Source organism: Phyllobates terribilis, unplaced genomic scaffold (genome assembly GCF_046119375.1).
Source record: "Phyllobates terribilis strain yellow unplaced genomic scaffold, ASM4611937v1 Scaffold_1__5_contigs__length_1240528914, whole genome shotgun sequence".
NCBI classification, from domain to species: domain Eukaryota; kingdom Metazoa; phylum Chordata; class Amphibia; order Anura; family Dendrobatidae; genus Phyllobates; species Phyllobates terribilis.
In genome coordinates this window covers 602724746-602752710 of record NW_027362761.1, presented here as the reverse complement: position 1 = coordinate 602752710, position 27965 = coordinate 602724746, and the positions used below count along the sequence as shown (strand labels likewise).

At 47.0% G+C, this 27965-nt stretch overlaps 1 protein-coding gene and 1 long non-coding RNA gene across 2 annotated transcripts; both read left to right on the top strand.

Moving 5' to 3' along the window:
• The first annotated feature begins 6288 nt into the window (after window positions 1-6288).
• LOC141272241 (uncharacterized) lies at window positions 6289-26533 on the top strand. Its single transcript, XM_073682760.1, has 8 exons — window positions 6289-6515; window positions 6835-7014; window positions 7970-8093; window positions 11015-11112; window positions 11191-11269; window positions 12908-13005; window positions 13128-13245; window positions 23763-26533. Exons 1-8 carry the CDS (start codon window positions 6432-6434, stop codon window positions 25397-25399), a joined length of 2418 nt encoding a protein of 805 aa, XP_073538861.1. The 5' UTR covers window positions 6289-6431; the 3' UTR covers window positions 25400-26533.
• An 88-nt stretch (window positions 26534-26621) lies between these two features.
• LOC141272343 (uncharacterized) lies at window positions 26622-27726 on the top strand. Its single transcript, XR_012321999.1, has 4 exons — window positions 26622-26882; window positions 27039-27276; window positions 27364-27448; window positions 27535-27726. It is a non-coding gene; the product is annotated as an uncharacterized lncRNA (long non-coding RNA).
• The last annotated feature ends 239 nt before the right edge of the window (window positions 27727-27965 follow it).

The following is a 27965-nucleotide window of genomic DNA, read 5'->3' as shown; positions in this document are numbered from 1 at the left end:
GGGACATGAAGGAGGCTGGGGTGATCAGGGATAGCTGTAGCCCCTGGGCAGCTCCACTAGTCTTAGTCAAAAAGAAAGACAACACCATGAGGATGTGTGTAGATTACCGGAAAATCAACCGTATCACACACAAGGATGCGTACCCCTTACCAAGGATAGAGGAGTCTTTGGCTGCTTTAAGATCTGCTAACTTCTTCTCTACCTTGGATCTCAGTAGCGGGTACTGGCAGGTTCCTGTAGCAGAGGCGGACCGGGAGAAGACCGCATTCACCACCCCGATGGGACTTAGCGAGTTCACCTGCATGCCGTTCGGACTCTGTAACGCACCAGGAACCTTTCAACGATTAATGGAGTGCTGTCTGGGCCACAAAAACTTCGAGACGGTCCTGTTGTACCTGGACGATGTCATCGTATATTCCAAGACTTATGAGGACCACCTGAAACACCTGGCGGAAGTGTTCGAAGCTCTGGCAAACTACGGCCTAAAGGTAAAACCCTCCAAGTGTCACCTCCTAAAACCAAAGGTGCAGTACCTGGGACACGTGGTGAGCGCTGACGGAGTGGCTCCCGACCCTGATAAGATCACCGCAATTAAGGAATGGCCAAGTCCCTCCAGTGTAAAGGAAGTGCGGCAGTTCCTCGGGTTGGTAGGCTATTACCGCAGATTCATCCTCGGTTTCACCAAAAAGGCAGCTCCTATGCAGGACCTCCTGATAGGCCAGTCCCGGAAGGCCAAGAACCAGAAGCCGCCCTTCAAATGGGAGAAGTTAGAAGAGTCCTTCCGCCAGCTGAAGATGGCCCTCACGGGGGATGAAATCCTGGCGTACCCTGATTACAGCCAGCCCTTTATCCTCTACACCGACGCAAGTAACATCGGGCTAGGAGCCGTACTGTCCCAGATCCAGCAGGGGAAAGAACGAGTAATCGCTTACGCCAGTCGAAAACTGCGACCCACCAAAAGAAACCCTGAGAATTACAGCTCATTTAAGCTAGAGTTCCTGGCAGTGGTGTGGACAGTCACCGAACGCTTTAAGCACTACCTCGCTTCTTCCCGGTTCACCGTGTACACGGATAACAACCCGTTGACACACCTGGACACGGCAAGACTCGGTGCCTTAGAGCAGAGATGGATGGCCCGTCTGTCCAACTACGAGTTCACAATCAAATACCGGGCAGGACGCTCCAACACCAACGCGGACGCCCTGTCCAGGATGCCAAACCTACCGGACGTAGGAGAAGATCCAGAGGGACTGGAAGAAGTCGAACTCCCCGCGTTCCACCGTCATGGGACTATCCAGTATTCCCATCGGGTAAGGAGTAAGCAAGCCGCTACGTTTAACCCCTTGCCTCACTACAACTGGGAGGAAACGCAAGACAGTGACCCTGCCGTCCGACTGGTGAAGGAGATGCTGACTCGGCCGGAGGCTCGCCTTGACCCCGACGCTCCGGAGGAAGCCAAACAACTGTGGGCTGAGAAGAGTCGACTGTTCCTTTACAAGGGGAAGTTGTGCCGCAGAATGGTTAACTCCCGGACGCATGAACTAATCTGGCAAGTAGTGGTGCCACGAAGAGACGCAGCCATGGTGATGGAGGCATACCACGACGGGGCTGGACACTTCGGATGGAAGAAGCTGGAGTTCCTGCTGCGCGGGCGGTTCCACTGGGTAGGCATGAGGGGAACCATCGAGAGGTGGTGCAGAGACTGTGGCCCGTGCAACCTAAGAAGGAAGGACCGTGCCAGCCAGAAGACCCCCCTTCAGTCCATCGTCACCAAGCAGCCGTTGGAACTGGTAGCCTTGGATCATGTAAAACTGACCCCAAGCAGAAGTGGCTACGTCTACGCGTTAACCATTGTGGATCATTACTCCCGGTTCTTGGTTGTCGTCCCCGTTAAGGACTTAACAGCTCAAACAGCAGCTAGAGCCTTCCAGCAGCACTTCTGCCGTCCACACGGGTACCCGGACCAAGTGCTGACGGACCAGGGACCTGCCTTTGAAGCGGAGGTCTTCCAGGAATTCTGCAATCTGTATGGCTGCCGGAAGATAAGGACGACACCCTATCATCCGCAAACTAATGGACTTTGTGAGAAAATGAACCAGGTGGTAATGGATCTTCTGAAAACGTTGCCCCTGGAAGAACGCAGTCTGTGGCCTGAGAAGCTGCCCGACCTGGTGGACCTATACAACTACATCCCTGTAGGTTCCACCAACTGTACCCCGGCTTACCTAATGAGGGCAAGGCCTGGTAAGCTACCTGTTGACCTGGAGATGGGAGTCCTGACACCCGAGGACACTTCACCGGAAGCAGACTGGGACACAGAGAGGCAGCAGCAGTACCGGAAAGTACAGGAGAGCGTGGAGCGAAGTCTCTGTCTCGCTAGGGAAAGACAAGAGAAAACTTACAACCAGTATGCTCCCGCTGTTCCCCTGGTACCCGGAGAGCAGGTCTTGAAGAGGAAGAGACGGCTCCACAAGTTGGACGACCAGTGGGAGAAGGACCCGTACACCGTACTGCCCTCAAGCCACGACAACCCAAAGGTTTGTACCATCAGTAAAGACGGAGGGGAAACCACAGCCATTGTATCCCGGGATCACCTGAAGAAGTGTCCCGAACAGCTACGGAACCCAGAAGGGGAACAAGAAGACCCTCGACCCGTAGAGGAAAGGGAAGATATGGTTAGTACTGTGCTCGGAGACTTCCCTCGGTCCTGGACTCAAGTCAATGGTGCAGTTGTGGTACCCGTCCTCACGTTCCTCCAACCAGCATCCCAAGTGCCTACGGAGCAACAGGTAGAGCTGGGAGAGCAGCCGGTCCAGGAGGCAAGAGACTCCACACAAGCAGAACAGGAGGATCAACCCTCTGCTTATAGTGAGCCTGCCGTACCCCTAGTGAGCCAAAGAGCCCGTAGACAGCTGCCCAGTTTACCCTTGACAGCTCCTACACCCTGTAGTTCAGGGCCAGACAGTCAGCTCCGTAGGTCCACTAGGGCCACTAGAGGCCAGTTACCCGCACGTTGGAGGATTTGAAGTGTTTAAATTGTTTTATTTGTGGTCACCTGTCTGTTACTTGTAAATAATTATGTGTTTCTAGTTATTTTTAGGAGTCCTTGGTGGATTTACCGGGAATCCTTGTACAATTGGTTGGAGCGTAACCTAGGAATGGACTAAAGACTGTTAAGGACTCGGGGCAGGACAGACCCCTACCTGGTTACGTCTCCCTGTTTGGTGAAATGGACACCTTGCTTTTCTTCAAAACTGCACCCGGTTGCGGACACGCCGTAACCATCTTTATGTGTTTTTCTTATTGTATTATTATTGTTTATACCTTGTTATGTTTTTCTAAAAATATGTTTAGTCCCGGAGTACTAAATTTCACTAGGGGGGAATGTGGCACCCCAGGGGTCTGGTTTCCACAGTAACAGCAATGTTATGTCTGAGAGCAGGTGGGAGGTCTCTTGGTCAGGGATCCTATGCATGCCACACCTCCTGCCCAGTCCTGGGAGGGGAAGAACTTCCCCTATATAAACCTGGGGCTGAGGCATGGTTAGGGTAGAGAAGAAGTAGAGACAGAGAAGAGAAGAAGATATAGGAAAAGAACATCAGGAGCTCTGTGGGAGCAGTGCTATAAGGAGTCAGGGGCTGGCAGCTGCAGAGCTCGCCCTGACTGAGAAGCTATCTGGAGTCCGAGGCTGTGGGGACTAATCTATACCCAGCAGCAGAAACCGCCCGGCAGGGGATTTCAGGTCCTCTGGCCAAGAAACCCGAAGGCACGGTCACACGCGTGGGACCAGCACCGCCGTCGTGGAGCGGACGCCACTAGAAGGCCCCGAGTCACCGGCCATACGGGTGAGCACCACACGGTACACTCAGGGACGTGGGCTACTTTTACCCGCCTCTAGCAAGGTAGCCAGAAGAGTACAATTAGTTGGGGAGGCCTACAACTCCGCCTGGCCAGGGGAAATCCCATCTGCTCAAAGACTGATCAGGCCCCGGTCGCTAGCCAGTACTCCGGGAGGGTCTATCTTTATCACCAGTAAAGACCCTGAACTACACCGCATCGTCTCTGAGTGATTCCTGCTTCCCCCATCATCCACGTCGGCTGCCCTGAGGCCATACCCCTCCCGTTGGGGGTGATACTATCACGCTGCAGAATCCTACCACCGGCCTCAGCGGTCTGCCCTGCAGCGGCAGCTCCTTCGCTGCATTCAACGGGTGGCGTAGTCGTCCAACATCTACCGCTAATACATCGCCGCTCAGTTTGACTCCCTGGGCACGGACCGGGTCACCACCACGAGACTACAACCCTCAACAGATCCGGCTCCGGGTAAGCTCCCGTGCGCGCGATGCCGTGCGACGAAGGCCCAGGGGCGCGTCACAGCCCCTCCACCACTGTGTGCAGCCCCTCCACTACTGTGTGCAGCCCCTCCACTACTGTGTGCAGCCCCTCCACCACTGTGTGCAGCCCATCTACCACTGTGTGCAGCCCCTCCAACACTGTGTGTAGCCCATCTACCACTGTGTGCAGCCCCTCCACCACTGTGTGCAGCTCCTCCACCACTGTGTGCAGCCCCTCCACCACTGTGTGCAGCCCCTCCACCACTGTGTGCAGCCCCTCCACCACTGTGTGCAGCCCCTCCACTACTGTGTGCAGCCCCTCCACCACTGTGTGCAGCCCCTACACCACTGTGTGCAGCCCCTCCACCACTGTGTGCAGCCCCTCCACCATTGTGTGCAGCCCCTCCACCACTGTGTGCAGCCCATCCACCACTGTGTGCAGCCCATCTACCACTGTGTGCAGCCCCTCCAACACTGTGTGTAGCCCATCTACCACTGTGTGCAGCCCCTCCACCACTGTGTGCAGCTCCTCCACCACTGTGTGCAGCCCCTCCACCACTGTGTGCAGCCCCTCCACCACTGTGTGCAGCCCATCCACCACTGTGTGCAGCCCCTCCACCACTGTGTGCAGCCCCTCCACTACTGTGTGCAGCCCCTCCACCACTGTGTGCAGCCCCTCCACCACTGTGTGCAGCTCCTCCACCACTGTGTGCAGCCCCTCCACCACTGTGTGCAGCCCCTCCACTACTGTGTGCAGCCCCTCCACCACTGTGTGCAGCCCCTCCACTACTGTGTGCAGCCCCTCCACCACTGTGTGCAGCCCCTCCACCACTGTGTGCAGCCCCTCCACTACTGTGTGCAGCCCCTCCACCACTGTGTGCAGCCCCTCCACTACTGTGTGCAGCCCCTCCACCACTGTATGCAGCCCCTCCACTACTGTGTGCAGCCCCTCCACTACTGTGTGCAGCCCCTCCACCACTGTGTGCAGCCCCTCCACCACTGTGTGCAGCCCCTCCACTACTGTGTGCAGCCCCTCCACTACTGTGTGCAGCCCCTCCACCACTGTGTGCAGCCCCTCCACTACTGTGTGCAGCCCCTCCACCACTGTGTGCAGCCCCTCCACCACTGTGTGCAGCCCCTCCACTACTGTGTGCAGCCCCTCCACCACTGTGTGCAGCCCCTCCACTACTGTGTGCAGCCCCTCCACTACTGTGTGCAGCCCCTCCACTACTGTGTGCAGCCCCTCCACCACTGTGTGCAGCCCCTCCACCACTGTGTGCAGCCCCTCCACTACTGTGTGCAGCCCCTCCACCACTGTGTGCAGCCCCTCCACCACTGTGTGCAGCCCCTCCACTACTGTGTGCAGCCCCTCCACCACTGTGTGCAGCCCCTCCACTACTGTGTGCAGCCCCTCCACCTCTACATCTTGTTGTGGTAAATATTTATACTTTGGTTTTGTTATTATTTTAGACAAATCCACCTATATATATATTTGATAGTTTAATATTAGCTTTATAAGTGTTATTCATAAAAGCGATAACCCAGCACTGCATGTTATATACAGCTGCCTTTCTGTTACATGTTCGTCTGTTTTTGTAAAGTAGAGCTAATTACACAGAGCTGCCTTCAAGGACGACTCTGCTATTTCCAATTAAAATATCTGCAGCGTGAAGTAATGTAAATCCTGTGAAGACCTGAAGACCTTCTCATATCTCTGCTGTAATAAATATACGTGACGGCTCCTGAGACTCAGACACCGGCTGTTTGTTATTCTCTTCTCTCCGATGCATCGTATTGATTCTATTCATCTAATTACAACCAAAAATGGCCGACAGATTTACAGATAATTATCTCCATCCAAATTAGCTCTTCTTCAAAGGGCTACCACCGACAATGTGATACTGAGGTCACCACAGGTCCTCCACCACTTCACTCCTGAGCCCCGCCCCCTGATCACATGACAATGACGTCACCACAGGTCCTCCAGCTCTCAGTGCAGCAGCTCCATCCTGGTTGTGTGCAGCTCTTGCTCTCTGTTATCAGCCAGCAGGACGAGATCCCTCCAGCTGATCCAGTGCTCATCCCTCCTTCTCCTGAATGACCCCGAGGATGGACGAGGACGAGACCACCAGAAGATTATTACACTTCACCCTGGAGATCATCTCCCTGCTGAGCGGAGAGGTAACTCCTCTACATTTCTATCAGCTTTATTGTGTTATGTAACAAGTCCGACATCGGGAAGAGGAAATCCAGAAGAGGAAGAGAAGGATTCTTTACTGTAAGAGCAGTGATTGTGTGCAGCTCTCTGCCAGGAGGAGTTGTCATGGGGATTCCCTATAAGAGCTGTAGAGGGGCCTGGATGTCTGTCCTGAGTGTAATAATATTCCAGGTTATGGCCCCAGATTACTGGAGACGGTTATTGATCCCGGGATTTCTACTGATTGTCAGATCTGGAGTCGGGAAGGAATTCTTCTCCCTAAGTGTCTCTCTCCATACACAGGATTACACAATAGTGAGGAAGACACCGGGGGAGGGTGTGACTCCCATCATCCATCTCCAGGAGTCAGGAGGGCGGAGCCCGGACCCCATCACAGAGCCTCCCCCGCACCCCCCGATACATGAGAGGAAGAGGAAGATCCTAGAGCTCAGCAACAAGATGATTGAGCTGCTGAGCGGAGAGGTGACTGCTGGGACATTATACAGGACAGCACTGGAGGATTCTGGGTGATGAGCGGAGAGGTGACTGCTGGGACATTATACAGGACAGCACTGGAGGATTCTGGGTGATGACCGGAGAGGTGACTGCTGGGACATTATACAGGACAGCACTGGAGGATTCTGGGTGATGACCGGAGAGGTGACTGCTGGGACATTATACAGGACAGCACTGGAGGATTCTGGGTGATGAGCGGAGAGGTGACTGCTGGGACATTATACAGGACAGCACTGGAGGATTCTGGGTGATGACCGGAGAGGTGACTGCTGGGACATTATACAGGACAGCACTGGAGGATTCTGGGTGATGACCGGAGAGGTGACTGCTGGGACATTATACAGGACAGCACTGGAGGATTCTGGGTGATGAGCGGAGAGGTGACTGCTGGGACATTATACAGGACAGCACTGGAGGTTTCTGGGTGATGACCAGAGAGGTGACTGCTGGGACATTATACAGGACAACACTGGAGGATTCTGGGTGATGACCGGAGAGGTGACTGCTGGGACATTATACAGGACAGCACTGGAGGATTCTGGGTGATGAGCGGAGAGGTGACTGCTGGGACATTATACAGGACAGCACGGGAGGATTCTGGGTGATGACCGGAGAGGTGACTGCTGGGACATTATACAGGACAGCACTGGAGGATTCTGGGGGATGACCGGAGGAGGTGACTGCTGGGACATTATACAGGACAGCACTGGGGGATTCTGGGTGATGAGCGGAGAGGTGACTGCTGGGACATTATACAGGACAGCACTGGAGGATTCTGGGTGATGAGCAGAGAGGTGGCTGCTGGGACATTATACAGGACAGCACTGGAGGATTCTGGGTGATGAGCAGAGAGGTGGCTGCTGGGACATTATACAGGGCAGCACTGGAGGATTCTGGGTGATGACGGTGTCGTTGTTGTCAGGTTCCTATAAGATGTCAGGACGTCGCTGTCTATCTCTCCATGGAGGAGTGGGAGTATCTAGAAGGACACCAGGATCGGTACCAGGAGGTGATGATGGAGGAGCTCCGGCCTCTGACATCACCAGGTGAGAGGAGACTCTTGTTGGCTCCGGGGGATGTGATGACGTCTCTCGGCCTCGTCCTATAATAGATGATTTTTCTCCAGACTTGCTCTGGTTTTCTCTACATTTTCTCACAGCTTTCATTCCCTGATTCTTCTCTTCTGATCTGTGAGTCGCGGTTTCTCCGCTGTCGTCTTCATCAGTCTTGAGTCTTCGTCCTCGGCGGCTTCTTTCAGAATCTTTCACCTTCTTTAGAGCATCGGTCACATTTTGTCTGCAGATGTCCCAGTGCTTCTGTCCGTTCTCTCCTGTGAGATCTTTCGGTACCTGAGTCTGTCGTGGATTGTTACTCAGCAGAGTCAGGGTTAATTTACTGATGATTTTCCCCCTAATCCGCTGTCGCTCGTCCGTCCCTCAGAATCGGTGCCGGCTCAATGTCGTCATCAGTCGTGGTCGGGCGTCTGGCTCCTCCCTCTTGGCTGACACTTGTGTGACCTTCCCTGGTCTCCTCCGTTCATTCTTTTTCTTTGTGACAAATCTCTTTCTCCATACTGAGCACAAAGTCCTGGATAAATATCGGCACCGGACCGTCCCTCAGACCCCGAAACACGAGTCTCTGTCCTCTGTCCTGACCGTGTGGGATAAATCCTGAAGTGAAAATGGCAACTATGTTTGTTTATAAAAAAAAAAAATGTCTTCTCATTTTGGGAGATAAAGCAAAAATAATGGCGACTTCAACCTAAGATCCTATTCATACCGGGCTTCATAGGAAAACCATGGAGGCAGAGACGGGGGTCTTCTGCAGTCCCCCGGCAGTCATGGCAAACCGTTGTTGGGATCCTCCGATTTATTGACTGATTGGTAGGAGAATGGGACACCCAACCACATAAAGGGAACCTGTCATGTAAAATAACACTATTAACCTGCAGATGTTCCCTAGCAGTGTTCGGTTTCCAGTCATAGAGTTTCGGCCGGCTCAGCTACAGTCACTGTTGAGTGTATAGAGAGCAGCGGCTGTTACCGCGCCCCCCGGCACTGACTGACAGCCGGGTCTACATTTGAGCTGGCTATCAGTCAGTACCTGGGGGCGCGGCTTCAGTCTCTCCTCAGTATACAGTGAGCAGCGGCTGAATCCACACCCCCGGCACTGACTGACTGCCAGTTCTAATGCTGAGCTGGCTGTCAGTCAGTGCCAGGGTGCGGTAAGTGCCGCCGCTCTCTTTACACTGAGCAGTGACTGTAGCTGCTCCGGCCCAAACTCTATGACTGGAAGCCAAACACTGCGGAATGGAATAAGGTTCATTTCCTACCGGCAGCGTGGCTGTAAATGTGGGCGCCAAGCAGGTTCAAAATGCTATTAACCTGTAGATTGGCCTGATGTCTGCAGGTTAATAGCATTGTTTTACATAACAGGTTCCCTTTAAATGGCACTGCCAGGCTGTCAGCAGCAGTGAAGTGGTTAAATGGCAGCAATTGGAGCTCACTCCACATACGTGCACCCGGCATGCTCCATGCATGAATACCAGATATCAGGAAGGGGTTAAAGAGCTTTATCACATTACATCAGAATGCGCGGGACGGGGTGTTCTCGCCTCAAGGGCTCAACGATAGCAAAATGTCAGGTGGTGCGCTCTTCCTCTTCATCGGGTCTGATCAGAACGATATAAGAGGGATCATGGCGCAGGTGTTGGCCGTGCAGGAACATCGGGCAGCACAAGGGTGGTAATAATAAGTGTAAGTCTCCCTTACAGGGATGTTTGTTCAGAAGAATATGTATTATGGAGCTTTTATGTGGAATCTGACCAGACAATCTCTCCTTGGCTCCCCGTGTGCATCAGTAAGCGCCCATGACCCCGGTGCCTGCTCTCTAGTTGTCCTTTCTACACATTGATGGGTGCTAACCGCTGCGTACCGGGTGCTCCCCACAACACCGTCCTTCCGGGCGCTGTGACTTCATCCGTCAGCCGTACATGTGCCCTTTTTTCCTCCTTCAGAGACAAATTCAGACTTTTACGCACACTTGCTGCCTATTTTAGTGTTTATATCGAAGCGGATGTTGAGATTTCTCTCTATTTAAAAAAGAATAAAAACACAGTAACTCATCTTTTAATAGGAGGATGTCAGGTTCTCTCCTCTTAGTGATCCCAGAGGATCCTGTCCTCATGGTGACATCATGAGCTCTCAAAAAACAATCACTGGTAAATGGTAACTATCCGTCCCCCAATCTCCATAATGGCGAATTAGGAAAGGAACCGATGGATGGAAATGTGGAGCTTTCTCCAGCTCCTCTGTGGTTCCATCCCTGGTGGAGATGAATCCTGGAGAAGTTGTGTTTCTTAGTACGGCTCCTTCATCTGACTGACGAGGGTCTTCTCCAGGGCTGTGGAGTCGGTAAGCCAAACCTCCGACTCCTCAATTTCCATGACACCGACTCCGACTCCCTCATACACGGCTCATGTTTAAGTGATAAATTTACTTTAGCACAGATTCATCTCAGCTAAAAGTCTAGACCCTTAGATCAGGAATAGGACAGACATGTATAGGACATTTCATAACTTTCCCAAATTCTTATGAAAAAATATTTCCCACAAACTGCATTGAATTACTATACCCAATTTATTATATATTTTAGGAGTCAGTTGGTCCATTTTCTACCGACTCCAGCAAAATGGGCTCCGATTCCACAGCCCTGATCTTCTCTGTCCCTCTTCTCGGGGTCTTCATCCTCCGAGTGCAGAGCAGAGAGCATTAGGCTTTGGCCTCGCTGATTATCACTTCATACTTGAGGCCCACAATGTGCTGGGACCTCTGTACCGGGGATGACGACCACAACAATGTAATTTATTCCCTGATACATAAACATAGAATTACTGGTTCTGAGAGACGAGTCTCATATATAGACAGATACACGGCAGGTCATGTATTCAGTCTCTGTGTCTCCACAGATGGATCCAGGAGGAGAAATCCACCAGAGAGATGTCCCCGTCCTCTGTATCCCCAGGACTGTCCAGAGGAGAATCACAACATCCCGGAGGATCATCAGGTAGATGACACTGAAGTCCCCACAACATCTGACCATGAAGTGATGGGACCTGAGCTCATCTTACATTCCTATTTTTAGGGTGAAGATCTGATTGATATTAAGGTTGAGGTTATACATGGAGCACAAGAGGCGACCGCAATATGGGCCGATCAGCAGGGTGAGGAGGGGAGACTGTCATGTCTGTTCTGTGGTCACCTACTACTACTCCCATCATCTCATCATCACATGACACAATCTGCAGTGTCATGTAAAAGTTCGGTCACCCCTGGTCAAAATGACTTATTGTGAACAGTTAAGCAAGTTGAAGATGAAATGATCTAAAAGACCTAAAGTTAAAGATGACACATTTCCTTTGTATTTTCGGCAAAAAATAAGAAATATTGACATTTTTTACATTTTAAAAACTACAAAAAGAAAAATGGGCTGATGTAAAAGTTTGGGCGCCTTTGGAGATTTGTGTGCTCAGATGACTTCAACCAAGGTCTCAGACCTTACTTAGCCTGTTAGGGTTATGGCTCATTCACTATCATCAATAGTAAAGACCAGGTGATGCAAATTTCTTAGCTTTATAAAAACCCAGCCCCCTCTAACATTGTGCCAAAAACAGCTGCCATGGGTTCTTCTAAGCAGCTGCCGAGCACTCTGAAAATGGTGGAGGCCACAAAGCAGGAGAAGGCTATAAGAAGATAGCAAAGCGTTTTCAAGTTGCCCTTTCCTCAGAAATTTAATTTAGAAATGGCAGTTACCAGGCACAGTGGAGGTCAATATAAGGTCTGGAAGACCAAGCAAAATTTCAGTGATAGCTGCTCGTAGGATTGCTAGAGAGGCAAATCAGAACCCCCACCTGACTGCAAAAGACCTTCACAAAGATTTAGCAGACTCTGGAGTTGTGGTACATTGTTCTACTGTTCAGAGATACCTGCACAAATATGGCCGTCATGGAAGAGTCATCAGAAGAAAACCTCTCCTGCATTCTCTCCATAAAATTCAGTGTCAGCCGTATGCAAAAGAACATCTAAACAAGCCTGATGCATTTTGGAAACAAGTCCTGTGGACCAATGAGGTTAGAATAGAAAATGATCAGAGGTATGTGTGGAGAAAAAAGGGCACAGAATTTTAGGAAAAGAACATCTCGCCAATTATTAAGCATGGGGGTGGATCAGTCATGCTTTGGGGTTCTGTTGCAGTCAATGGCACTGGGAACATTTCATGGTTAGAGGGAAGAATGGATTCAATGAAATTTCAACAAATTCTTGTTGCAAACATAACAGCATCTGTAAAAAAGCTGAAGGTGAAAAGAGGATGGATTCTGCAAATGGATAATGATGCTAAATACACATCAAAATCCACCATAGAAGACCTGAAAAGGCGCAAGCTGAAGGTTTTACAATGGCCCTCACAGTCCCCTGATCTGAACATCTTGAAAATCTGTGGCTAGACCTCAAAATAGCAGAGGATGCAAGACGACCCAGGAATCTCACAGAACTGGAAGAATTCTCCAAAGAAGAATGAATGAAAATCCCTCAAATAAGAATTTGGCCAAAAAAGGGTTTACAAGCTGTGATACTTGCAAAAGGGGGCGCTTCTAGGTACTAACCATGCAGGGTGCCTAAACTTTTGCATTATTTATTTATTATTTGCCTAAAATACAAAGGAAATGTCATCTTTAACTTTAGGTCTTTTAGAGATCATTTCATCTTCAGCTTTCTTCACTGTGCACAATAACAGGAATTTTGACCAGGGGTGCCCAAACTTTTACATGTCACTGTATTCTGTCACTTTGTGTTTCCTACAGATGGACTCATGGAAAGAAATCCACCAGAGAGATGTCCCCGTCCTCTGTATCCCCAGGACTGTCCAGAGGAGAATCACAACATCCCGGAGGGTCATCAGGTAGATGGTGCTGAGCCCTGTACTGGATCTGTTTATGGGGGGACATTTGTGATCGAGGTCATAGATGTCACAGATTTTGGTGGTTTCTTGTATTGTGCTGATTGTTACATCTGATATATCAGGAGGAAGATCCGACTAAGAATAAAATGAAGGATGAGACAGAAGAAGAAGCGATGACGAGGAGGGATCAGCCGTGTGTGAGTGACGGGAAGGAGGAGATTCCGGTAGATGTTTCCACAGGTGTGTAATAATGTCCAGTGTATAATAATTACTGGCTTTAATATTCCTTCCATCCTTCACTTCCATATTGTTCTTACACAAGTCCCGTGCTGCCATATAAATGATTGAGCTTGTGATTCAGACAGAACTTCCAAGACAGATTCCCTATAATGAGGCAGATGGAGACATTGTGGACGCCGTCTGACCTGTGATCCGTCGGTGTCCGTCTTTTTAAGCGTGCATAAAAGCGCGGTCCGCCACAGCTTTGTGCACTTTTGAAAAAAAGGACACCGCTGATCAGAGCCAACGCAGAGTCCAAAGCAACTCTTCTGTCTCATTATATGAATGTATCCCTCGGGGGTGTCATCTGAAACACGTATTTTGTAGATATAGATTGAAACCCCGATGTAAGTGCTCAGCGTAGAGCACAGGATAAATGTGATCCAAAATGGCACCAATAAAAGCTTCTACTCAACCCACAAAAAACAAGTCCCTACTCAGGTTCATCATCTGTAAACAGAAGTATAGGGGGCGTCCACATTACTGGTAGAACAAAGGCACTGGAAAAGTGACGTGGCTCCCACTAAAAGAAATCCAGCAAAATCTGCGCTCCCAAATTCAAATACCCCCTCCTCCTGGGCCCCACAGTGTGCCAAAACCACAGTTAGCGTCCACATGTTTGTCATTAATGTAGATAGAAGAGCCCACTTAATTTCCAGGGTGCGTGACTCCAGAAGCACGAGCCGGGCATAATGTAATGGGCACTACAAAGTACTGGCCACTACAATGTACCGGGCACTATAATGGCATATTTGCATTTTCACTCAACAACATCCATTGCTGCTTGTTTCTGGAAAACATTCATGGAGTCAAATTCATCACTACACTAGATAAATTCTTAAAGGGTTATAATTTCCAAAATAGGGTCACTTGAGGGGGGATACTGCTCTTCTGCCACTTAGAGGCTCTGTATATGGAGTCTGCAAATTATTCTATGAAAATTTGTTTTCCAAGAGTCAAATATTGCTCCTTCCCTCCCGAGTCTCACCATGTGGCTAAGCAGTACAGTACAGCCACATATGGAGTATCGCCACGTTCAGCAGAAATTGTGTAACATATTATGTGGTCATGTTTTCCCATTTCCCCTTGTGAAAATGTAAAATCTGGGGCTAAAACAACATTTTAGTGGTAAATATGTCATTTATGTTCTTCACCGTTCAATGGTATAACATTTTGTGAAACACATATGGAGTCAATATGATCACTGCACCCCTGGATGATTTCTTTGTGAAAATGAAAAATTTGTGGCCAAAACAACATTTTTGGAAAAAAAACATAATTTTTAATTTTCACAGTCCAATTTCTTAAAATTTTGTGAAGCACCTGTGGTTTCAAAATGTTCACCATACCTTTAGATAAATTCCTTGAGTGTTGTAGTTTCCAAAATTGGGTCAGTTGTGGGGGGTTTCCACTGTTTAGGCACATCAGGGGCTCTGCAAACGTGACATGGCGTCCGCTATCTATTTAGATGATTTTGCACTCCAAAAGTCAAATGGCGCTCCTTCCCTTCTGAGCCCTGCCATGCACCCAAACCGTAGGTTTTCCCCTACATATGGGGTATCGGTGTACTCAGGAGAAAGTGCACATCAAATTGTATGATGCATTTTCTCCTTTCATTCTTGTAAAAATGCAAAATTTGGGGCTAAAGCAACATTTTTGTGGGAAAAAAATTACATTTTCATTTTTTTCTTCCACATTGCTTTCATTCCTGTAAAGCACCTAAAGGGTTAATAAACTTCTTGAATGTGGTTTTGAGCAATTTTGATTGGTGCAGTTTCTCAAATCGTGTCACTTTTGGGTATTTTCTGTCACATAGGTCCCTCAAAGTCAAACATGATGTGGTCCATAAAAAATAGGTTTTGTAAATTTTCTTGAAAAAATGAGAAACTTCTGATAAATTTCTAACCCTCTAAGTTCGTAACAAAAAAATATATTTGTTTTAAAAATGACTCTGATGTAAAGTAGACATGTAGTAAATTTTAGTTTTACCACCAAAAATAGTTAATAAATATCTGGTTTAAGGGCATAAAAATTCAATGTTGGAAAATTGCAAAATTCTCAATTTTTTTTTTGTCACATTTTTGATATTTTCATAAATAAATGCAAATAATAACGACCAAAATTTACCGCTAACATGAAGTGCAATGTGTCACAAAAAATATTCTCAGAATCATTGGGATGTGCGGAAGCTCCAGAGTTATTACCACATAAAGTGACACCGGTCAGAATTGTAAAATGAGGCCGGGTCATTAGCATACAAAGTGGCTCGGTCCTTAAGTGGTTAATGTGTCTTCAGTGCTATTCCAGTCTTCTAAGGTTTCCTATCTATCATGCTGGTAGACATACTGTGGACATGATTACTGATAAGAGATAAAGTAAATCCAGCTCACCTGTGTGGTTCATGATTGGAGCACGGGAGAAGCTTCTGATCAAAGCGTGATGAATAGCCAAAGAAGATGTGGTGTCCAGCTCCAAGTAAAAACATGCGTTTAATTAGTCCATGTTTAAAAATTACATCCATGGGGCGTGGACGGACATGTGAGTGGAAGTGTGCTAGGAGAGCCCCTGGGATAACTAGCCTGCCGGAGGATCTATTGGTCCCCTAACTTAATAAAAAGCGGTATTACCCCTTCTATACACGTCCTAGCACTTACCGGTGTGCATAGGAGGAGCGATCATGGCCAGAGGAGCAGCAGCGAGACGACGGGGAGCAGCAGCAAGAGGGAATGGAGGCACCCAAGATGGCGCAGGCTCCTCTGCAGCAGGTAACAGAACAGGGAAGTCAGTGGCTGCAGGCACAGCACTGAGGCTGGCTGGATTTGTTAGAGCTTCAGACACAGGAGCCAGCACTGACAATGAGGCACAGACACAAATCATTGAGGTGTCTAATCCTTTCTCTGCGCTCTCAGAGGAATTCAATAACACTGCTGATAAGGTCTCTGCAAGTTCCCGTGCCCGCAGCCTCAGCCAGAAATCACTGCTTCCCACCATAATACAGATCAGAACATTAATGAGCCCACGATAAAGGATGTGTTTGTGGCTGTAACACAGTATGAAGCTGCTTTAGCCTCACTTAACAGTCAGATGGGAAAAATTAAAGAGGAACTTTGTTTTATGAGGCAAGGGCTACAAAAGGTTAACGACCGCACTACAGCAGCAGAGGGCAGAACCAGTGATCTGGAGGATAAACAGTCTCAGGTATCACAGGACAGCCACAGACATGGACAACAGATCATGACCCTATTACCTAAAACAGATGATTTGGAGAACAGACTCCGGCGAAATAATATAAGAGTGATTGGTGTCCCTGAAAGAACTGTGAGCAATAATCCGAATGAGTACTTTGAGACATGGTTACGTTGTTTGGGGCTGATTGCCTGTCTGCCTTCTTTGCTGTGGAAAGGCGCACAGGGTGCCAACCCGGCCGCTGTCACCGGGGCCCCTCCACGTCCAGTATTAATAAAGCTGCTGCACTACAAAGACAGAGATGCCATCCTTAAGGCCGCCCATGATAAAGGGGACATCTCTATTAACGGCCAAAGAATTTCCTTTTTTCCGGATTACTCCACTGAAGCGGCTTACGAGGAGTCTTAATACAGGTCATTAACAGATCCAAAACTAAGACAAAACAGTTTGGGGAGTTTTTACGGGATAGAGTTAGATCTACAGAAGAGAAATTTGTACTAACCGGTGTAAAAGAAGACCTGATGGAGTGGGGAGAGGCACAAGAAGCATACACCACACATATTAGGGAAAAAAGCTAAAAACAAACACATGTTTTACCCAGACACACTTCTTCGAGGAAGGGGAGAAGGCAGGAAACTTATTGGCCGTGATGGCAAGAGCCCAGACGGGGGGGTTCTTTTATTGGTGCTGAAGGACTGGGAAGGAGCGGTAGTAAACCAGACTGACCAGATCTCAAACACTCTGCTAGAATTTTATAAAGATCTATATACAGAACAGATCTTATCCTACTTGAGGAAAATCAAACTACTGACATTCAGCATTAAAGATCAAGAATTATTAAATAGACCACTACAACTGGAGGAGTTACAAATGGTAGTAGCCTCTATGGCTAATAACAAATCTCCAGGACTAGACGGGCTTCCCACAGAAATATATAAGAAATTTGGAGATATTTTACTTCCCCACTTACTGGCTACCTTCGAGGAGACGGTGAGGGGGTAAAACCTACCCCATTCAATGCAAGAGGCGGTGATAGTAGTCATACCTAAGCCAGGTAAAGACCCTTTAATCCCTGACTCATACAGACCCATATCTTTATTGTTAACTGACGTTAAAATCATTGCGAAGGTTCTGGCGTCTAGATTGAATACAGTTATTTCTACAGTAATTCATACCGACCAGTCAGGCTTCATGCCGGCTAGATCCACAGCTGTTAATATCCGGAGATTGTTTCTTAATCTTCAGTTGCCGGTGGATGGTGATGGGGACAGGGCTGTATGTTCTTTGGACGCCGCTAAGGCATTCGATTCTGTTGAGTGGGAATATTTATGGGCGGTGTTGGAAAAGTTTGGTATAGCACATAGTTTTATTTCATGGGTTAAATTGCTGTATGGTAGGCCGGTGGCTAGAATACGGGTAAATGGACACCTCTCCCCGGCTTTTGCACTGAGTAGCGGTACGAGGCACGGGTGCCCATTGTCCCCCCTGCTCTTTGCACTGGCCATTGAACCCCTGGCACCGCGTATCAGGGAGCATCCATGAATAGTTGGGTTTCGTAGTGGGATCAGTGAAGAGAAGGTCGCGTTATACGCTGACGACACTTTATTATTTCTGGCTAAAACTTCTGAGTCCCTTCCTATAGCAATGGAAACGATAGAAACATTTGGAAAATACTCCGGTCTGAAGATAAACTGGAGCAAATCAGTCATACTTCCATTGGATAATACAGATGAGAATGCTTCCCACTACATTAACTCGGGTTCACAAGTGGTGTCGGAGTTTAAATATTTAGGCATCAATATATCGGCAAAAATAAATGATTAGGAGAAGTTGAATCTTGACCCAGTCTTGATTAAATTTAGAGGTAAACTAGGCGCCTGGTCTAAGTTACCGTTGTCGGTGGTGGGCCGTGCTAACCTGGTCACACTGATCCGGATGCCACAACTGCTGTATGTTCTACACAACCCCCCAATATGGATAAATCAGAGGCTTTTCTTTAAAGTCAGTCAGGAGTTTAGAAAATTAATATGGGGCAAACAGACTCCGAGAATTACACTGAAAACCTTGCAAAGAAACAAAACAATGGGATGGCTTGCAGTTCCTAGCCCATGGGTGTATTATTCGGCATCTCAGCTTCAACCTACCCGGGGATGGGACGACTCTGGGGGAGGAGGGCTCAGCATATGTGGGGCTAGGACGACCCTGGGGGAGGGGGGGCTCAGCATATGTGGGGATGGGACGATCCTGGGGGAGAGGGGGCTCAGCGTATGTGGGGATGGGACGACCCTGGGGGAGGGGGAGCTCAGCGTATGTGGGGATGGGACGATCCTGGGGGAGGGGGGGCTCAGCGTATGTGGGGATGGGACGACCCTGGGGGAGGGGGGCTCAGCATATGTGGGGATGGGACGACCCTGGGGGAGGGGGGACTCAGCGTATGTGGGGATAGGACGATCCTGGGGGGAGGGGGGGCTCAGCGTATGTGGGGATGGGACGACCCTGGGGGAGGGGGAGCTCACCGTATGTGGGGATGGGATGACCCTGGGGGAGGGGGGGCTCAGTGTATGTGGGGATGGGACACCCTGGGGGAGGGGGTGTCAGCGTATGTAGGGATGGGACGACCCAGGGGGAGGGGGAGCTCAGCATATGTGGGGATGGGACGACCCTGGGGGAGGGGGGGCTCAGCGTATGTGGGGATGGGACGACCCTGGGGGAGGGGGGGCTCAGCGTATGTGGGGATGGGACGACCCTGGGGGAGGGGGGGCTCAGCGTATGTGGGGATGGGACGACCCTGGGGGAGGGGGGGCTCAGCGTATGTGGGGATGGGACGACCCTGGGGGAGGGGGGGCTCAGCGTATGTGGGGATGGGACGACCCTGTGGGAGGGGGAGCTCAGCGTATGTGGAGATGGGACGACCCTGGGGGAGGGGGGGCTCAGCGTATGTGGGGATAGGACGACCCTGGGGGAGCTCAGCGTATGTTGTTACAGCATTATTTCCAATCAGATAAACTCTATGAAGTATTGGAGGCGCATAAGTTTGGGACACTTGGAGGCAAAATACCGACTATGCTATTATGTCCCAAACTTTGGGGGACGGTGAAAGAATTACAAGGAATAGAAGGTGTTTCACAATTTTCTTCATTATGGAACACTCCATGGCTTCCAAATTTACAGCAACTGGTGGGATTTAACTCCTGGAGCTCCAAGGGTTTAAACAGACTTAATCAAGTGCTGATAGGTGATGTGATTAAGGAATTCTCACAGCTGCAAAACGAATATGAGTTACCTTACTCTGAATTCTATAGATACTTACAATTTAGGCACGCATATCGGGGGGAAGGCATTGTTCTGGAAGGAGGGGTACCCCGAAACTCAATAATACAGAGAGTAGCAAATCTACACAGTTCTCGTGGACTGATCTCATTACTTTATAACATTCTCTTAGACATTACATTGACAAACCAGCCGACGCGATCAAAAGAAAAATGGGAGAGTGTAATGGGACCATAGAGGAAAATCACTGGTCAGATATACTGCAAAGAGTTCCACAATTGTCTTTAAGTGAATCCCATAGACTGTCCCATATATATGTAATACACCGGGTATACAGGACACCTCAATTCTTATTTAACATCGGATTTCATTCAAGTCCCCACTGTCCTAGATGCAAAACTACCATAGCAGACCTGCTTCATATGATGTGGAACGGTCCTAACCTGGTGTCCTTCTGGAAGAGTGTTGTAGCAATGATTAACAGGGTTTATTCAATTGACGTAGAGCTTTCACCATTACTATGTATACTGGGATATGTTGAAGATCTGACTATTGAGGAGTACGGCAAAATTGCGGCGGCACGTATGTTATATATGGCAAGAAAGTTGATAGCAGATCAGGAGCCCATGATATCAGAATGATAAAGGTAACGGGCTAGTAAATTTGGAAAAAGGCATATACCTAAAAGGAGATGCTATCTGTAAATGTGACAAGATCTGGGGTCTATGGATTGATGGCTCTGATCTGACATCTAGAGACCTGAGGGGCTTTCGCTTGCTCTGAGTTACGTTTATTCGATGCCTCAAATGAAACATATTAGAAAATTAATATAAATGTTATTATCACTTCCCCCAGTTATATGTAATTGGATGGAGTATTGTTACTATCTTCAGATGTTTCTTCATCTAATTCTGCTGGTTTTGCGGAGCCGATGTCGGTGCATCTTACATTCCATTGATAATGACAAACCGGTGCTGATGTATCAGACGGTTAGGCGCGTCCACAGACGTCATCACTGAGAAGAAACCCGCATGGATTCCGGAACAGTGTGTCAGCGCAGCCTGAATGCTCTCAACGAGCTGCAGACTGGCATCTAAACATTTAATGTCTCCACATAATAGACAGATTTCATCTTTACGTGTTATGGGTATAGAAGGAGTTATTACATCTACCCGGGGCGGCGATCGTATGAGACGACTGTGCACCAGAGAAGCCTTCTGGAGTTACAGTTTGGGCTCGTGTGTTCCACGGTCTGAACCTGCGCAGAGAGGTAATGCTTCACCACTAAATAATCCAGAGAGGTAATGCTTCACTACTCAATAATCCAGAGAGGTAATGCTTCACTGCTCAATAATCCAGAGAGGTAATGCTTCACTACTCAATAATCCAGAGAGGTAATGCTTCACTGCTCAATAATCCAGAGAGGTAATGCTTCACTGCTCAATAATCCAGAGAGGTAATGCTTCACTGCTCAATAATCCAGAGAGGTAATGCTTCACTACTCAATAATCCAGAGAGGTAATGCTTCACTGCTCAATAATCCAGAGAGGTAATGCTTCACTGCTCAATAATCCAGAGAGGTAATGCTTCACTGCTCAATAATCCAGAGAGGTAATGCTTCACTACTCAATAATCCAGAGAGGTAATGCTTCACTGCTCAATAATCCAGAGAGGTAATGCTTCACTGCTCAATAATCCAGAGAGGTAATGCTTCACTGCTCAATAATCCAGAGAGGTAATGCTTAACTGCTCAATAATCCAGAGAGGTAATGCTTCACTGCTCAATAATCCAGAGAGGTAATGCTTCACTGCTCAATAATCCAGAGAGGTAATGCTTCACTACTCAATAATCCAGAGAGGTAATGCTTCACTGCTCAATAATCCAGAGAGGTAATGCTTCACTGCTCAATAATCCAGAGAGGTAATGCTTCACTACTCAATAATCCAGAGAGGTAATGCTTCACTACTCAATAATCCAGAGAGGTAATGCTTCACTACTCAATAATCCAGAGAGGTAATGCTTCACTACTCAATAACCCAGAGAGGTAATGCTTCACTACTCAATAATCCAGAGAGGTAATGCTTCACTACTCAATAATCCAGAGAGGTAATGCTTCACTACTCAATAATCCAGAGAGGTAATGCTTCACTGCTCAATAATCCAGAGAGGTAATGCTTCACTGCTCAATAATCCAGAGAGGTAATGCTTCACTGCTCAATAATCCAGAGAGGTAATGCTTCACTGCTCAATAATCCAGAGAGGTAATGCTTCACTGCTCAATAATCCAGAGAGGTAATGCTTCACTGCTCAATAATCCAGAGAGGTAATGCTTCACTACTCAATAATCCAGAGAGGTAATGCTTCACTACTCAATAATCCAGAGAGGTAATGCTTCACTGCTCAATAATCCAGAGAGGTAATGCTTCACTGCTCAATAATCCAGAGAGGTAATGCTTCACTGCTCAATAATCCAGAGAGGTAATGCTTCACTACTCAATAATCCAGAGAGGTAATGCTTCACTGCTCAATAATCCAGAGAGGTAATGCTTCACTACTCAATAATCCAGAGAGGTATGCATCTCTCCTCTGTATGTTTCTCCTTAGATGGGGTTTTTGGATGTTTTTTTTATACTCATACCCATTTTTCATTGTATATTTGTTTTTCACTTTTTGTATTTGCACTTATTCTCTATGTGCCGCTGCATAATTGTGTTTTCTTCTGGCAGCGATGTCGGTTCATAATTTGATAATGGCAAGCACGGTGGCTCAGTGGTTAGCACTGCACGGTGGCTCTGTGGTTAGCACTGTATGGTGGCTCAGTGGTTAGCACTGCACGGTGGCTCAGTGGATAGCACTGCACGGTGGCTCAGTGGTTAGCACTGCACGGTGGCTCAGTGGATAGCACTGCACGGTGGCTCAGTGGTTAGCACTGCACGGTGGCTCAGTGGATAGCACTGCACGGTGGCTCAGTGGTTAGCACTGCACGGTGGCTCAGTGGTTAGCACTGCAGCCTTACAGCACTGGGGTCCTGGGTTCAAATCCCACCAAGGACAACATCTGCAAGGAGTTTTATATGTTCTCCCCGTGTTTGTGTGGGTTTCCTCCGGGTTCTCCGGTTTCCTCCCACACTCCAAAGACTGATAGGGAATTTAGATTGTGAGCCCCAATGGGGACAGTGCCCATAAGGTCTGGAAAGCACTGTCGAATTAGTGGCGCTATATAAGTGAGTAAAATAAATAAAAAATGTGAACTAATTATTTCACCAATTTTTTTAGATCATTCAGGGTACGCTGACACACTTTTCTGAAATCCATGCTGATTTCTTTTCAGTGATGAGGTCTGTGGACATGGCTAACCATCTGATTAAATCAGCACTGGTTTGTAATTATCAATGGAATTTAGGATGCACTGACACACTGTTCCAGAAGCTGTGACAAAGAACGCCAGATCGTTAAAAACGCGTAGCACTGTCCACCTACCCCCCATACCCTTTCCTCATGGGTGTAATTTTTAACATGGACTAATTAAAAGCATCTTTTTACTTGGATCTGGATACCACATCTTCTGTGACGTCATTACTGAGGCCGGAGCTCCACTGCTCCTGGATGTGCGGCCGCCTTTGTGATTAGTCAATCTCATTTGTATATGATACTGAAATATTAAAAAGTAATTTTTAATTGTGTGGACACTTTTCTACACTGAGGGCAGGATAGGAAGCTTGAGAGAGTGAAATGGCACTGGTGGTACATTAAGGGGGTAATTCGTGATGACAGGTTCCCTTTAAGAACAGTCTATTTGCTGTCTAATCTCTGCCACCCCTGACTTGTGCCAATGTCACCAGTTTATAAGTGTTATTCACTTTACCCATCATTGTGTTAATGTTATGGCATGTAGTTGTCCTCCTTATTACCGGTACTTTCACTGACTGGAGTCTTTATTGTGATCTTCATAAAATACATTGAGAAATCTCTTTTGTGTTGAAGAAAAAAAATCACATCTAATCTATCTTTCCTCCTTATAGGAAATCCTTGTGAGAATAACGGTTTATCACTAAATTGTAGAAAAGAAGATATCAGGAAGCACTCTAATGGAAAAAACCTGATCACCCTTCCTGCACCTCCTGGACTTCACAGCACTTCACCTTCTTATAATCCTCCTGATCATGAGGAACCCTCTCCTGAACAATCTCACATTGTTACCACTATTCCAGGTGACATAGTGGATAAAAGACTTCAGTGTGACAAGCAATTTACTAAAAGCTCAGATTCTTTAACACAAAGAAAGCACAAAGGAGAGAAGCCATACTCCTGTTCAGAATGCGGGAAATGTTTTACATGTAAATCAAAATATGTTATACATGAGAGAATTCACACAGGAGAGAAGCCATTTTCATGTTCAGAATGTGATAAATCCTACACAGATAAAGGGAATCTTATTGTACATCAGAGAATTCATACAGGTGAGAAGTCATATTCATGTTCAGAATGTGGGAAATGCTTTACATATAAAAGTAGTCTTATTAGACATCAGAAAACTCACACAGTTGAGAATCCATATTCATGTTCAGAATGTGGGAAATGCTTTACAGATGAAGGGAATCTTATTAGACATCAGAGAATTCACACAGGAGAGAAGCCATTTTCATGTCCACTATGTGGGAAGTCTTTCACAGATAAAGCGCATCTTACTACACATCAGAAAATTCACACAGGAGAAAAGCCATATTCATGTTCACTATGTGGGAAATCCTTCACAGGTAAAAGGTATCTTAATAGACATCAGAGCATTCATACTGGAAAGAAGCCATATTCATGTTCAGAATGTGAGAAATGCTTTAGATATAAATCAGATCTTGTTAAACATCAGAGAATTCACACCGGGGAGAAACCATATTCATGTTCATTTTGTGAGAAATGCTTTGCAAAAAAATCAAGTCTTGTGGAACATGAGAGAAGTCACACAGGAGAGAATCTGTATTCATGTTCAGAATGTGGAAAATCTTTTACATATAAATCAAATCTAGCTACACATGAGAGAATTCATACAGGAGAGAAGCCATTTGCATGTTCAGAATGTGGGAAATGTTTTGGAAGTAAATCAGAGCTTGTTAAACATCAAAGAATTCACACCGGGGAAAAACCTTTTCCATGTTTACAATGTGGAAGGAGCTTTCCAGATAAATCACAACTTGTTACACATCAGAGAACTCACTCAGGAGAAAAGCCGTATTCATGTTCATTCTGTGAAAAATGCTTTACAAAAAAATCAACTCTTGTGCAACATGAGAGAAGTCACACAGGAGAGAATCTGTATTCATGTTCAGAATGTGGGAAATCTTTTATATATAAATCACACCTTGTTGCACATGAGAAAATTCATACAGGAGAAAAATCATTTTCCTGTTCAGAATGTGGGAAATGTTTTATATATAAATCAAATCTTGCAACACATAAGAGAATTCATACAGGAGAGAAGCCATTTTCATGTTCAGAATGTGGAAGGTGCTTTGCCAATAAATCACAGCTTGTTACACATCAGAAAATCCACACAGGAGAGAAGTCATATTCATGTTCACTATGTGAGAAGTCCTTCGCAGTTAAAGGAAGTCTTATTAGACATCAGAGAATTCACACAGGAGAGAAGCCGTATTCATGTTGACTTTGAGAAATGCTTTACAAAAAAATCAAGTCTTGTGAGCCACGAGAGAAGTCACACAGGAGAGAAGCCGTATTCATGTCCAGAATGTGGGAAATCTTTTATACATAAATCATATCTTTTAAAACACGAGAGAAGTCATACAGGAAAGAAACTGTAATTATGTTCACTGTGTTTCATAAATGTACACTGCTCAAAAAAATAAAGGGAACACTGAAATAACACATCCTAGTTCTGAATGAATGAAATATTCTCATTGAATACTTTGTTCTGCACAAAGTTAAATGTGCTGACAACAAAATCACACAAAAATCATCAATGGAAATCAAATTTATTAACCAATGGAGGCCTGGATTTGTAGTCACCCCCAAAATTAAAGTGGAAAAACACTACAGGCTGATCCAACTTTGATGTAATGTCCTTAAAACAAGTCAAAATGAGTCTCAGTATTGTGTGTGGCCTCCACATGCCTGTATGACCTCCCTACAATGCCTGGGCATGCTCCTGATGAGGTTGCGGATGGTCTCCTGTGGGATCTCCTCCCAGACCTGGACTAAAGCATCCGCCAACTCCTGGACAGTCTGTGGTGCAATGTGACGTTGGTGGATGGAGCGAGACATGATGTCCCAGATGTGCTCAATCGGATTCAGGTCTGGGGAACGGGCGGCCAGTCCATAGCTTCAATGCCTTCATCTTGCAGGAACTGCTGACACACTCCAGCCACATGAGGTCTGGCATTGTCCTGCATTAGGAGGAACCCAGGGCCAACCGCACCAGCATATGGTCTCACAAGGGGTCTGAGGATCTCATCTCGGTACCTAATGGCTGTCAGGCTACCTCTGGCGAGCACATGGAGGGCTGTGCGGCCCTCCAAAGAAATGCCACCCCACACCATTATTGTTGCCCCTTCAGTGAAAAACTCCTCAAAAAAGGCCCCCCAGCACACTGAACATTTTCTGTTCAATAAATTAAAAGGCTTTTTTCCATGCAAAAGATGTTCAGTCTGCAAAACTCTACCTATGTAGAAATATAAAACCATTAAAAATAATAACAACGAATTCCCTATTATAAATTTTATTACATGTTCTACTAAGGGAGTCATATATGGTCTTAGATGCCCTTGCCATAGATTATACATTGGACGTACCAAGCGATCAATGCATGTTAGAATTAATGAACATCTCCGAAACGCGTTGGATTTTTGGTCCTCTCAGCTATCCTTAGCTGCTTCATCACGTGATAGTCACGTGACCGTGACATCACGTCAGGTCCTGCTAGGTCAGCCTGCCTTACTACAAGAAAGCGCGCCAACGAGCAACATACCACAGAAGCACGAGTCAACGGCCGGGACTCTGCCTATCAACACTATCAGCCAGAATCGCCTTTCCTCAGGACTTTCGGACATCACATACGATAATCACTTCTAGAGCCACGCATTGACGGCATATTTACAGAAGCAGCCGCACTCTACTCACGCTGCACCAAGGTACTGTAAGCACCTAAAAGCTGCATACAGACAGTGCACCTGCTGGAGGCAAGACTCTCTTCACAGGTTGTGTCAATACTGAAGACCGCACAATATACCCTAACCGCGGCATCTGACATGGGAAACTTCCCTTACGTGCCTCCTTCTCTCCTACAGCAGCCATAACAATATCACGCTGATACAAGGGTCTGCCAGAAACAATCCATGTCCGCACTATCTATCCAGCCCTGACTATCCTGGAAATAGGGCCACACCATATTAACCGAACATAATCTCCAAACATCTGTAGGGATCCATGCGGATCACCCCAGTATAAACTACTGCCTGTGAAGGAGAAAGCCTAATTCCTGTAATACCTTAGCAGCCTACTACATGCTACTGCACATATAATCAGGTATTACTATTACCATATCAATAGACACATCGTTATGGATATACCCCTATACCCTATTAAATAACGGCTGTACCCTTCATATTCTAGCATCCAGCACTCGGGCACTTTAATTTGCACGGCCTTGCAACAACAGGCACCATTACGGGGACCATCCTCCCACTACCCCATATGGGTAAGTAACCTATACGCTCCTACTTAGGCCTTTTATCAGGATAAATCACTATCCTTATATCTAAAAAACTTATTCCCTTCATTTAGGGCCCACCACCAACCATCATCAGCTTCAAATCTACAGCACTACTTCTAGCAATAGGACCTAAACTCATCAAGTCGAATATATTCAACACCGGAGGACAACTCATTCTTCTATCCTCGTCTTAAACAATATTTTATCAATTTTAGTTGTATGATTTTATATCAATAAAGCATTTTTTAATCATTTATCTCAAATATTCAATTCAGTTCATTTATGCAACAGTTCAGTGCGAATTCAATATATTATATCTATTTACCCTACTCTTTGGGCAAACTGTGGCATTGCCTCTGAATTCGCAGCAGTCCTGCTGGCAAAATCCTTCTAGCGCCACTGTCATATATCCCCCTATAATTTCACTGGGGACAGCTTCTCGCTACACCTTGGGGCGGTCCTCACTGAATATAATGCAATGGGCAAGCAATCTACCCAGGAC

Coding starts and splice junctions, on each gene's coding strand:
- LOC141272241 (XM_073682760.1), top strand. CDS start 6,432: ATGACCCCGAGGATGGACGAGGACGAGACCACCAGAAGATTATTACAC. Junction 8,094..11,014: donor CCGGCCTCTGACATCACCAG/GTGAGAGGAGAC, acceptor GTGTCTCCACAG/ATGGATCCAGGAGGAGAAAT. Junction 11,113..11,190: donor ACATCCCGGAGGATCATCAG/GTAGATGACACT, acceptor TCCTATTTTTAG/GGTGAAGATCTGATTGATAT.